Source organism: Petaurus breviceps, unplaced genomic scaffold, assembly GCF_028583685.1.
Source record: "Petaurus breviceps papuanus isolate PSGF00001 unplaced genomic scaffold, PetGlider_PUasm1.0 90977, whole genome shotgun sequence".
NCBI classification, from domain to species: domain Eukaryota; kingdom Metazoa; phylum Chordata; class Mammalia; order Diprotodontia; family Petauridae; genus Petaurus; species Petaurus breviceps.
Genome location: NW_027187391.1, coordinates 25,322,800 through 25,335,400, shown reverse-complemented (window position 1 = coordinate 25,335,400; position 12,601 = coordinate 25,322,800). Strand labels below are relative to the sequence as shown.

General features: G+C 33.3%; 1 protein-coding gene across 37 annotated transcripts in view; it reads right to left on the bottom strand.

The window, feature by feature from the left end:
• TRDN (triadin) overlaps nt 1–12,601 on the bottom strand; it is a 565,674-nt gene that overhangs the window by 390,155 nt on the left and 162,918 nt on the right. For all 37 annotated transcript variants that reach the window (XM_069076909.1, XM_069076882.1, XM_069076893.1 and 34 more), the window contains 2 exons: nt 8,472–8,651; nt 1,576–1,635 (listed from right to left, as the gene is read on the bottom strand). In XM_069076909.1, the coding sequence (XP_068933010.1) occupies nt 1,576–1,635; nt 8,472–8,651 (240 nt within the window). The remainder of the gene's footprint in view (nt 1–1,575; nt 1,636–8,471; nt 8,652–12,601) is intronic.

Below are 12,601 nucleotides of genomic sequence, written 5' to 3'. Positions count from 1 at the left end.
TATATATATATATATATATATATATATATATATATATATATATATACCAGTACAATTGGTTTCCTTTGCAATCCAAAATATTTTATTTTATGCATTTAAAAACATTATCCTGAAAAGGCAGTTCTGTTAAAGGGGTCCATGGAATACAAAAAAAAATGATTAAGAACCCTTGGTTTTAATAGGGTATGGGATAAGTAGGACTAGAATTTGATATGTTCTTCCAGGGAAAATAGTCAGATATAAAGGTGATAGTTTAGCAGATTGACTGAAGTCTTTCCTTTGTGATTTGGGTATACTAGTAATACCACTTGAGACTATTCATTTTCAACAGTCTTGACAATGATTTACTAAATATTAATGATAATAATAATGATATAACTTAAAGATTTGCACGGTTCGACTCATTTGATCTTCAAGACAACTCTGCAAGGTGGGAGTTATTATTACCTCTTTTATAGATGAAGCAATTTAAGGCTGTAATTTGCCCATGTTTAAAGAGCTAGTAACTGTCTGATGTTAGATTTGAACTTAGAGCTTCCTGACTCCAAGTCTCTTACCTATTGCATCACCTAGTTGCCTCACCAGAAAAGTTCTCATAGCATTAAGATTTCTGTGTTTCTAATATTTAAAATAATATTTTAGTGTGATAAAGCCTTGGTTATTCAGAAGTCTTGAAAAATGAGTCCTTCTAATAGACAAAATTTTGAGATAGCTGAGGCTTCAGAACTCAAGACAGTTCTCCTAAAAGTCTAGGTAAGGAAAACCCTAATGCTTTCTAGTTTAGATTTTTTTTTTAAATCACAAGAATTAGTAATCAAATGATTACTTTTAGAAAACTATCAAAAGATTTATTGATTTATTTATATTTTTAAATATGCAGTGCTGAAAGGGACGACACATTTTACCAAATTTGAAGATGTATACCAAATGCAAGCATTAAAAAGTATCAATTAGGTAATAATATAATATTCAATAATATCAGTACTGATATTACTAAAAGGTATAGTTCTAAAATATATGTAGTATATTTATCATTTTAATAGATGCTAACAAAATAACTCTCTATTGGTGCTTCTAAGTGATAAGCCCAGCATATGTGAGTTAAATTAACTTGAAAAGAACCCTCACTATTCATTTCACCATTATCTATGAGATCACATATAAATAAATCATCAAGAGTAGTTATCAGAATTCATCTATCAGGCACATATATGGCAGTTAGAATGAAAGGAGACGGGGCTATCATCTAGTGAGATCGAAAAAATAACTCCTTTTGTATTAAAAATAAGGTGACTTGTCTCAAGATTTTTTTTCTCACTTGCCTCTCCTGACATGTTAAGATGATTCTTTGCTTCACTTCAAGAGATTAGTAAAGATATTAGCACTTGTAGCTTTCAATTGCTTCAGCTTGCAATAACCCATGCAATAATGACTATTTCTGTTTCATTTGTTTCATTTTCCACAACAACAAAAACAACCACCACAAAAAAGAAACTTATTAGTCCACAGAGCAGCAGAAAACCTCAGAAATAAAGATTATTAAAACAGAAAAGTGCAAAAATTGGTTTGGAGTACCTGGTTTTAAATCCCCTTGGGCAAACATGTCAATCATATAGCGACAGAATGCAAACTGATCTAACAGAGTGGAAAGAAAAAAGAGGAATGAAGAAAGTTTAACAACCTTGTTTTTACTCTTCAGGGAAGAAGCAGTCTAACAATGAAAACCAGCAACCGGGATTTTGGGTCATTCAACTTCTTTTTTCAGGAAATAATTTGCACTTACCCATATATTTCACATGCAAGAAAATATATGTTAACATAATGTTCCATTAAGGATAATAGACTTGAGAGATGAGATAAATTCATTATATACTGTAATTTTATATTGAGATTCACCCATTATTTAGCAGCACTGATGAAAAAGTCATTATATTTCTGCAAAAATCCTCAGTGTCCTTTTGTAGATTGGAGATAACCAATCACAGAATCTGCCTGAGGCAAGAATTTCTAAAACTTACTGTTTGGCCTCAAGTCTTCTTTCTCCAAATGCATCTAGAGAGCAATCAGAGAAAGAAAACCCACTGACAACCTACCAACAATCTTTTGTACTGAAAATTCACTGCAGTGTGGATGAGAATTGTGTTCTTCATTCTTAAAGAATATATATATATATATATATATATATGTGTGTGTATGTGTGTGTGTGTATATATATATATATATATATATATCACTATAGGGTGATTGGGCGAGTTGTCATTTTCAAAAACAAATTGAATCATCTTATGATCAATCTATTTTATTGCCAATGAAGAACATAAATATAGAAATAGGTATATCAGTAGTAGTTTAGCAATATAGTTATAGTGATTAAGCTCTACATATGAACGTGTGTATGTGTACACACACAGAGTTGTGTGTATGTGTACATGTATAACTTGGCAATTGTTTGTAGTTCAGCCCAAGGTACTGACAGATCAACGATTGCTATATTGTCTTCAAGATTGACATTGACTAATTCAATACACAATAAATAAAATATTTGTTTTCCCTCGGGTAGATACAGCCTAAATCTCAACTGAACAAAAACCAGAGGAATTAATTATTTCCTATTAATTTCTATGGATATCTTTTAAAATGGTTTACAATTTAATATTTGCAAAGCAGGAAGTTAACTGACCCTACATTGGAAAAACTGCTTTATGACTAGAAGTATTAATTATACATAAAACAAATTATCTTATAAATCACATTTTGATACATTAAATCAGAAGTTATGTGAATACAAATTCAGAGAATTAGAAATCTATATTATGATCATAATATTTAGAGAATAAGAAAACTTTTAGTCATCCCATTTCATTTTGATTCTTTCAAGATAAAAACAAGAATTTTACATGCACACTAATATATGTATATATTTCAGTTGTTAGAGTAGTTCAATTGGTTCTTTAAAAGCAAATCCTTTTAAATATTATTGTTTATTTAAATCAAAGAGCTTAAATACAAGCGTTTCAAGAGCTTATTTTTGATTCACTCAAATCATATAGAAATGATGACTATCAGGTCCTCATGCTTGCCTATTTAACTCTTGTGAAATAGCTCTTATGACCAGGAAGCCATATGATAAAGGATAAGAAAGGGCTTCTAGTGCCTGACTTACTATAGGTTTGGCCCATATCAATGTAATGACATTATGGAATTATGGGTAAGTCTAACTATCAAAGTTTCAGTAGATGACCTAGCCCTGTTTGTTGTTGTTCAGTCATTCGGTCTTTTCAGTTCTATTGGACTTTGTATAGGGTTTTCCTGGCAAAGATACTGGAGTGGTTTACCATTTCCTTCTCTAGTATGTCCCCATTTTCAGATGTGAAATTGAGGAAAATTGATTGTGACTTGCCCAGGGTCATACAGCTAGTAAGTGTCTGAGGCCACATTTGAACTCAGGTCTTCCTGACTTCAAAAGTCAGGAACTTTATCCACTGTGCCACCCAGCAGCTGTTCCTATTTTTTCTATAACATCATCCCACCTCCCTTTCCCATCTAACGTTGCTTATCCCCAAGCCTTTGGATGCATAGTGCCCTCAATATCTAATACCATTACTTGCTAACCTCAAAGTTCCAAGATTATTTATCTGCTCTAAGAAATTCTTCCTTATAACAACACACTCATTTCCTCACTGCAGATTCCACAGCTAGCTTTTAGGAAGAAAACAATCTGATTTAAATATCAGGTCTCTATATAACTAAGTCAATGACTTTGGATAAAGTTTATAATACCTTTTGGCCTCAGTCATTTTATCTGTAAAGTGAAGAGGTTGGATAAGATCATCTTTAAGTTTCTTTTCCAACTCTGATTAGTTCCAGCATCCCACAGGTTCTCAGGTAAGTTGGACTGGGGTTGTGTTGGACAGTGTATTTTGTACAAGATATATGTATCTTTTCAATCTTACTAAAACATAAATAAAAAAATCAAACATTGCTGTAAAGAGATAATTTTCAAATATGAAGCAGAGCAGGTGCTGATATTGTTGTCATTAGTCCAGATCTGTGTTTGTAAAACAAAAAAAACTTCCATGAGTCATTTGTATGAGCTAAAGTTTTAATATTAGAAGAGCCCACAGTCTCCATGGTTCTACCCTAGGTTTTTTTGTTTGTTTGCTTTGATGGTTTTTTGTAAGTGTATGGTGGAACTTTCCCCTCCAAACAGAGAAACAGATTTGATAAGCTGAATTCAGAGAATGAAAAAAGGCTAGAAATGTTTGGCAGCCTGACTCATGCATAAATGAATTTTTAGTATAATGATAATAATAATGAAGTCTCAACTTGAACAAGACTAAACTCTATTTAGATTTTTCAGTTTCAAAACTGGACTATCTACTCCCACACGTTCATAAGGCTTATTTTTACTTGATAGATTTATATGCTTTATTTAGGTGCCAGTCTGCCTCCCTCAAGGTGTTGGTTTATTTGTTTTAGTCCTGACTCAGGATTTTATTTTGTGAAGGCCACTCCCTCTGTGGACAGAAGTAAATCAATAACTCGTAGGGAGAGGAGGGAGAGTGTGGAGTTCTACCCTTAGCTCAGGGAGAGTAAAGGAGAATCTATGATCCAAGCCATATCTCCTTCTTGGAGCTGGATGGAAGGATTCCAGGCTAAAGAAGAAGTGATGATATTGAAGGTAAAGGGAAACAAAATTCAGATCTTGTGAACAAAATTATAATCAGGAAACTTTTTTTTTTACCCCATGGGATGACTTGATTGGATTTATGGTTTAGTTTCTTGAAGATATACTACAACTTCATATATAAATATATTCCTATGTAGTATCATATCATATCTCCTTACATATGTTTTATAGAGATAGATATAATTTTGTATCCAGTCAATATTTATATATGTGATATTTGTATATATGTATCTATCTACATACATATACATGTGTGTACATATATATGGGTGTATACATACATACAAACAAATATAATTTTTTATTCAATAACTATTTTTGGATTTCCTTTTTTTCCCTGTCCAAATGAATTCTGTATTAAAAAAGAAAAAAAAACTTTTTGTTTCCCATTTCTCCTTTTTAGGTTCTTAGGGAATAGTGATAGACATCACTCAGCTGCTGTCTTGGCTGCATGCCCAGATTTATGGCAACTAAGAAAAGGTCATTCTAGGTGAGATAAGTCAGCAGACAGAAAAGTCAGCTTCAGTCGGGATGGTACCCCCTAGTGGAGCGTCATTGGTCCTCTCTATATTACCATTCTGTCCTCATATCAAAGGCACATATGTGAATATGAAGTATACTTTTCAAGAGTTCCAGATATCTAATACTTTTTATATTCAAGGTATCTAAATACAGGAACCCCAAACACCTTTTTATTAAATTTAAAAGATTTATTCATATCCCCCCCCAAAAAAAATATGACAGATTTTGAGCTACATGCTATATATTCTGGACTACATATTTCACTCACTATATTTGTAGTCCAAGAAGCAAAACTGCCCCAATAACATTTTGTATGGATAAAAGTTCCTATCTTCTCTAATATTTTTCTACTCTTTTCCTATTATTTTTCATTGTGAAGGGCTATCCCAAACACAAAGACTTTTAGAAAACCGACAAATAAAATGCTGGTCTATGAAAATATCAAGTAAATAGGAGACAGCTTCAAGGGCACCTGGCTATTTTCCATTATAGTACAATAGGTACTAATCAATAGTCATTCAGAATCTATTCTCTATGTGCTCCATATATGGATCCATGAACATTTCAGGACCCAAATAATAATGATGGAAAGAGCAAGTGTTATTTCTAATTCTTTTTCAGCTTATATTAGTTTAAAAAATTGAAGAAGAAAAAGGCTTCTAAGAGTCCCAAGGACAGTAACAGGCAACTGATTTCTCCATGCTCACAGTCTGCAGTTCAATGATGAGAAAAAGGGACTTATAAAAAAATCAAATATCTTAAAGTTTACAGAGTACTAAGAAATGGGTGGGCTGATTTGTTGTGCTTTCATACTACTATTTCAAATCTTAAAATTATTATTTGCAGATTCAGAAAAAATTGTTTTGTTTTTAAAATAAAAGACTGGAGTTTTGGACATCAAACCACCATTCTCCTCTGTATTGCCCTGCTATTTTCATAGGCTGCACCTTTCTAAAATGGAGGGGGAACCTCATTAATTTCCAGAATTCATTGTCCAAATTATACTAGTTACTATCAATGTTACTTCAACTGCATTTAACTTTAAGTTTTATGTTTTACAGTCTTATTTAATTTAAAATTATGGGAAAAAAATGATCCTCAAATAAAACTCAAGCAATCAAAACAAGTAAAAAGATAATCTTTTTCTTTCATCTATGCCCCCAGAATCATTTATTGAAATTCCTTAAAATAAACTAAGAGAAAGTTGGTTGTGAAGCATAAAAAATTCTAGATGAGAGGTTATTAACCTCTATTTGTATCTTGGAACCCTTTGGCAGTCTGGTGAAGCCTACTATGGACCTCTTCAAAGAATGTTTTCAAATGCATAAAATAAAATACACAGGATTTCAAAGGAAATTAATTATATTGAAATAATTATCAAAATATTTGAAAACCCCAACTTCATGAATTAAAAACTCCAGTTTAACAACCTTTGTTTTAGAAGCAAAAAGTTTGTTGTCTGTGTGGGAAATAGAGAGTTTATGTGACAAGCGAACAGGGAAGGAACTGAAGTCAAAGCTGGAGTGAAGACAGAATCAATTGTGGCCAGAAGAATGCTGCTACTATGCTTTTACAGATCCACTAAAACATTACTCCTTTACATTTACATAACACCATTCTATCAAGAAACTCAAGACTTTATATGAATTATATTATATATAAATACTGGCATATACCTACACATTTACATCTACAAGCATTCAAACAATATTTAACCTAAACATCTCTTTCATATTAGTAAATATTTTTTTTCTTTTTTGGGGGGGAACAAATCAGTCATTCCATTAGTATATTGAATTTCCAGTGATCAAACACTCTCTGTCATTGTAACCCAGCACCTGCTCTGCAATTTAGTATTAGACAATTGCCTTGGAAACAGAGATTAGGTGACTTTTCCAGGGTCACAGACTGGGTTGTGTCAGAGGCAAGAATGGAATATTCTGAATTTGAGGATCACTCTCTATACCTTACACTATGCTGCTGCCTACATAGAATTATTTTAATTTTTTCGGGTGAGGAGTACTGAGGTAGCTCTAGAACCTAAGGTCTTTACATGAGTCTGTGGAATCTGGATCCAAAGTTCAATGTTCCATTAGTTCTTGCTGCCTATTAAGATGATATCATTTCCATAAGGTTATATTTTCCTGAAATGATACCACTGAAAGAGGTTGCATAATTGAGACAACTATAAAATATGTACAACTATAAAAATGCTCTCCACACTTGCTTACTAATCAGTTTTACCTGGGACTTTTGCTTTATTTAATCTGTTGGAAACCAGCGTAGGCTGACCACATGCCCAAAAGACAATTCTTTGTGCTCCTCTCTCCCCGCCACAAATGTGTGGTTTGGTGTCCCCAAAAGGAAGGCTATCTGGGTGGTCCTGATTGGGTGGTTTTGCTTTTCTAGCCAACATTACTAGAGGCCTTGAGGCCCATAAAGCAATTAACATTTCTTAATTGTAGAAGAGCAGTGATCAGCCACACCTGAAGACCAACTCACTTTCTTCAGCCCCAGCTAATTGTAAGGCTTCCCAATCATCCCAGCCCTCCTTTCCTGTGTCTCAATATGTTTTTTTCTCTGTACCATTTGTGCCACTGACCTAAGGAAGTCAGTCTGATCCACTTTACTAACAGCTATAAGTATCACTGTTAATAAATTTATTTTGCCCTCCTTCTTCCCCCAAAAAGGAAAAAAAAATATGTACAGATGCTACGATATTTTCATTAAACTCAACTTACACATATAATATTTGAGATAGCAAAATACATTGTAACCAGGCATATTGTATTTTCCAAATTTGGTTAATGAATCATTCTGGGAAACACATTTTATAGGGGTGTTCTTGTTTTGCCTCTCTGAAATCTCATCCAAATAAATAGACCTCATAAACCAATAGGTTAAAAAGAAATCAACCATATGTGAGCACCATTGAATAATAATCACCAGAGCTCAAGATTTGCTTCTATAAAACCAATAACCACACCTTGCAGCTCAATTATGCTGAAGGAAACATATCAAAAAAATGAATCTTTAGTTGTGAGAACATATTTTCATCTTGCTGTATCTAAAATTTTAATTCTTAGGTATTGCATTTCCAGTTAGTGATATCAGAACCCATAGGGGATTACTTTTATTAGTCTTTATTTTTCTTGCATGAAGTTTGATTCTAGGTCTCTTAGTTTTAATTGTCATTGTCTCTGTTTCTTTCCCTCTACTCTCTTAGAATCTTCAGATGCTTCCTCCTTGAAATGTTTACCTTTCTGTTCATTTTTTGAAACTGCCACAGTTCCTTTTTCTTCTTTGCCTTTAGGTTTAGCTGGTGTTTTCTCCACTTTTTTTGCTTTGGCATCAACTTGCTTCACCTTCTCTGGTTTTCCACTTTTCACTTCCTTCTTACTCTTTTCTTCAGCTTTTGAGCCTTTACTTTTCTTCTCATCTACAAAGAGCAGAAATGGTTGTTTAAATAACTCTCCTCACCAAACAACATATCCCTTTTCTCTTTGGGGCAATAAAATAAGGTTAAAAAAATGAAAGTAAAAAATGACCTACTTCTTCTTACAAATATGTTGAAAAGATAATTATAATAAAGTATGCACAACTAGTCTGAGCCCTATAGAAAATGAAGATATACACCCCTTCTAGTTCTGTACCCAAAATAGATCAAACAAAAAGGAAAAAGACCAATATCATTGGTGGTAAAGAATTGGAAACTGAGGAAATGCCCATCAATTGGGAAATGGCTGAACAATTTGTGGTATATTATTACAATGGAATACTTTGTGCTATAAGAAATGACACAAAGTATGCTTTCAAAATAGCCAGGGAAAACTTACATGAACTGATGATACATAGTGAAATGAGAAAAAGCAGGAGAATATTGTACACAGTAACAGCAATATTGTGCAATGATCAACTGTGAATATAATCAGCAATACAGTAATTCAATACAATTCTGAAGGATTTAAGATGAAAAATGATATCCATCTTCAGAGAAACAACTAATGGAATCTGAGTGAAGAATGAAGCACACTTTTATTATTTAAATTGATTATTTGGGGGTTTGTTTGTTTGTTTTTTGGTTTGTTTTGTTTCTTGGTCTGCATTTTCTTTTGCAACCTGGTTGATGTGAAATGTTTTGTATGACTGCACATGTATAATCTATATCAAATTGCTTTCCTTCTCAAAGAGCAGGAAAGGGCAGAAGAGAGAGAAAGAATATGGAACTCCAAATTTTAAAAAAAGCTAAAATTTTTTCTTTACATATCATTGAGAAAAAATTAAATTAAATGTAAAAAAAGATAAAATAAAAGTAAAAGACTATTGTATTGGTCTCTATATAATCTCTACTCATATTTTTAGGGAAATAATATACAGACATACACTGAAAAATAACACTGATTATAAACCACTCAGGTTTGCCATAATTGATATTCCAAATATCAATATACCAAAAAAAGAACTCTATTGTAAGACTTTGATTTCTTTATTCTTTATTGTTGACTTAAAAGACTTTATTTTTTGTCAATCAATTTGTGAAATATTGACTTATTACTGAATAATCAGTAGCACTAACAACTGAATGAATAGGTTTTTTTTAAAAGTAATCTCAATGTGTGTGTGTATACACACACATGCATGTGTATATATGTAAGTATGCATGTATGTACATACATACAAAGATTACTAGCACATCCACATTCAGAAAGTGGCCTAAATATATTCAAATAGGTTTAGCATTTGTGTATTAAGGGCTGTCAACAAATGTCCTTCAAAATGCTTCAAAAATGTTTTCAGTGATTCAAATGGGACATTACTAATATTTTAAATGAGCAAGGAAAATTTAAAAGTATTACCTATTAAAAAGTATATCTATTTTTTAAGAATTTGGCTTTAAAGAAATTGAAAAGGGAGCCAGATCACATAACTACTGTCATCTCTACTGGAAAGGTAGTGATTTGTACTACCGTGTTTCCCCGATAATAAGACCTATCCCAAAAATAAGCCCTCCCCTTACTGTGTAAGATTCCTCTAAAATAAGCCCTCCCCCGAAAATAAGCCCTATTGAGATTGCTACTGTAGTGAAGGTGATCCCCTGCGCTATACATTACGGTACCCTCTGTATGCACTGTTCCCTCCCCCCCCCCGGTGAAATGCACACCATGCTCCGAGCTGCATCCAATCAGAGCTGCAGCAGTGAGCGCATCATCCTGTTCTTTATTGAATTCATTATTGAATAAAGGTACATTTTTTTGTTCACATTTACCTGTTTATTAAAATTGCTGTCAATGTTCATTAAAATAAGCCCTCCCCTGAAAATAAGCCCTCTGGTGTTTTTCTGTCCATAAAAAATAATAAGACTGTCTTATTATCGGGGAAACACGGTAAGCTTAGGTGGTTACGTAGTTTTGTGGAAAAATAACTCAACATAACATTGAAAATTTTACAATAGACAATCCCATGGAAACATTTTCAGTTCATTCCAGAAAAAAATAAATATCTAATGTGACAACACAGGAATTATAATATAATTCCAATTCTGATATTGGGCTTATTTACTATAGAGTATATCAGAACTATGTAATATGTTACCAAAAGAATCCAATCAATAAAACATAAGATTCAGAGTCAAAATATGTGGTTTATATTTCCTTTTGTGCCCCTTAACATCTGGGAGATCATGGTAAAACTATTAATTTTTATGAGTATTGAGATGATACTTATGATAACATATGCAAAAGTACTCTGAGATGTTCAGAAGAAACGTAATATGTAGACAATATATTATTATTTTGATTTGAATTTGGACTGAGCCACATATAATTTTATGGAAATAAAATATAAATACATACTGAAAAATAACACTGATTATAGGTATCACTCAAGTTGTATACAATGCAGATGGTGATAGGGAGGGTGGTCTATATATGAACAAATACAGCATATTATTGAGACTCAGCATGAAATAGTGAATTGAAAATAAGGTTGCACAGTGGATAGAGCACAGATCCTGGAGTCTGGAGGACCTGAGTTAAAATCCAGCCTCAGACACTTACTAGCTGTATAACTCTGAGCAAGTCACTTAACCCCAATTTCCTCCCCTACCCCCCACCCCAAAGCAAGACTTAAAGTGAGAAAGATTTGAGTTCAAGTCCTACTTTTAATAAATACTATTTATATGACCCTAGGAAAGTCCTATGACCTCTCAGAGTCTCAGGTATACAAGTTGTAGAATAAGTACAGATCATTGTTAGAGGGAATTTCTTCACTAAAAGCTCTTTATGCAGATGAAATCACAGGTCTGTTACAAAAAAATAAAAGTAGTTGTAGTAGTAGTTAATAGTACTAACACATAAAGATGATACCAAAATTGTGCCCGTAGTTTGTTTTTAAAACTCAGGTGTGCAGGTAACAATATCAGTGTACAAGAATATAATAAAGGCTATTAAAAATATTTTGCAGAAATGGAAAATCATTGGTGTTGCCTCCCTACTCAGTCACTTCATTACAAAAAAGGCTAGGGAGGTCAGCGACTTGAGATGCTTTCAAAGGACCTATTGGTCTGTTTGGTAAAAACTTTGAGTTAGAGAATTAGATCAAAATAAAGGTACTTTAATCTTGTCTGTCTAGACATAAGGTTGACTGCACTGTGCCCTAAAAGGGTCTTGATAATCACGTGTGTTGAAAGTGAGAGCTGCTGGAGAAATTTTTTTGCTGATTTCTATATCAAGGACAGAATGGTCAGAATCCTAAACCACAGATCCTTAATGAAGAGAGTTTGGGGTATGTTTGTGTGAGATGGGGAGGTAAGGTAAGGAAATATTGGGAAGAGAGAAGAGACCCTTAAGGATATCAAGTCTGAAGTTTCTCACCAATCCAGAGACCCCATGTTTCAATTAAGAATCCAGGTCTACTGACCCTGTTGCTTCCCGCCCCCCTCCACTCCCCCAAGCCACATCATATTTCATTTCCTTCTCTTTATCAAGAGATTTAAGTAATTACTTTTTAATGACCCATCCCATCAACCAAGTTTGAAAGAACAGTGCAGTCTGTAGAAAGGTTCAGATGTGCCACAGAACAAGTAAGGATATGAAGCCCTGACACAGTCGCTCTCATATTGTTATTGTTGTTTTAAATAGCCCTTTCCAGATTTCATATAAATGTTTAGCTTCATTTTGGCTCAATCTTGTGATGTTTTTAAAAGCCCTTTCCAGATTTCATATAAATGTTTAGCTTCATTTTGGCTCACTCTTGTGAAACTAGCTCAATAGCAAATTGGTAGCAACTTTAAATAAAGTTTTGGTCAAGCTCGGATTTCTCTTTCTTTTAAAAATTTCTCTCTCTCTCTCTCTCTCTCTCTCTCTCTCTCTCTCTCTCTCTCTCTCTCTC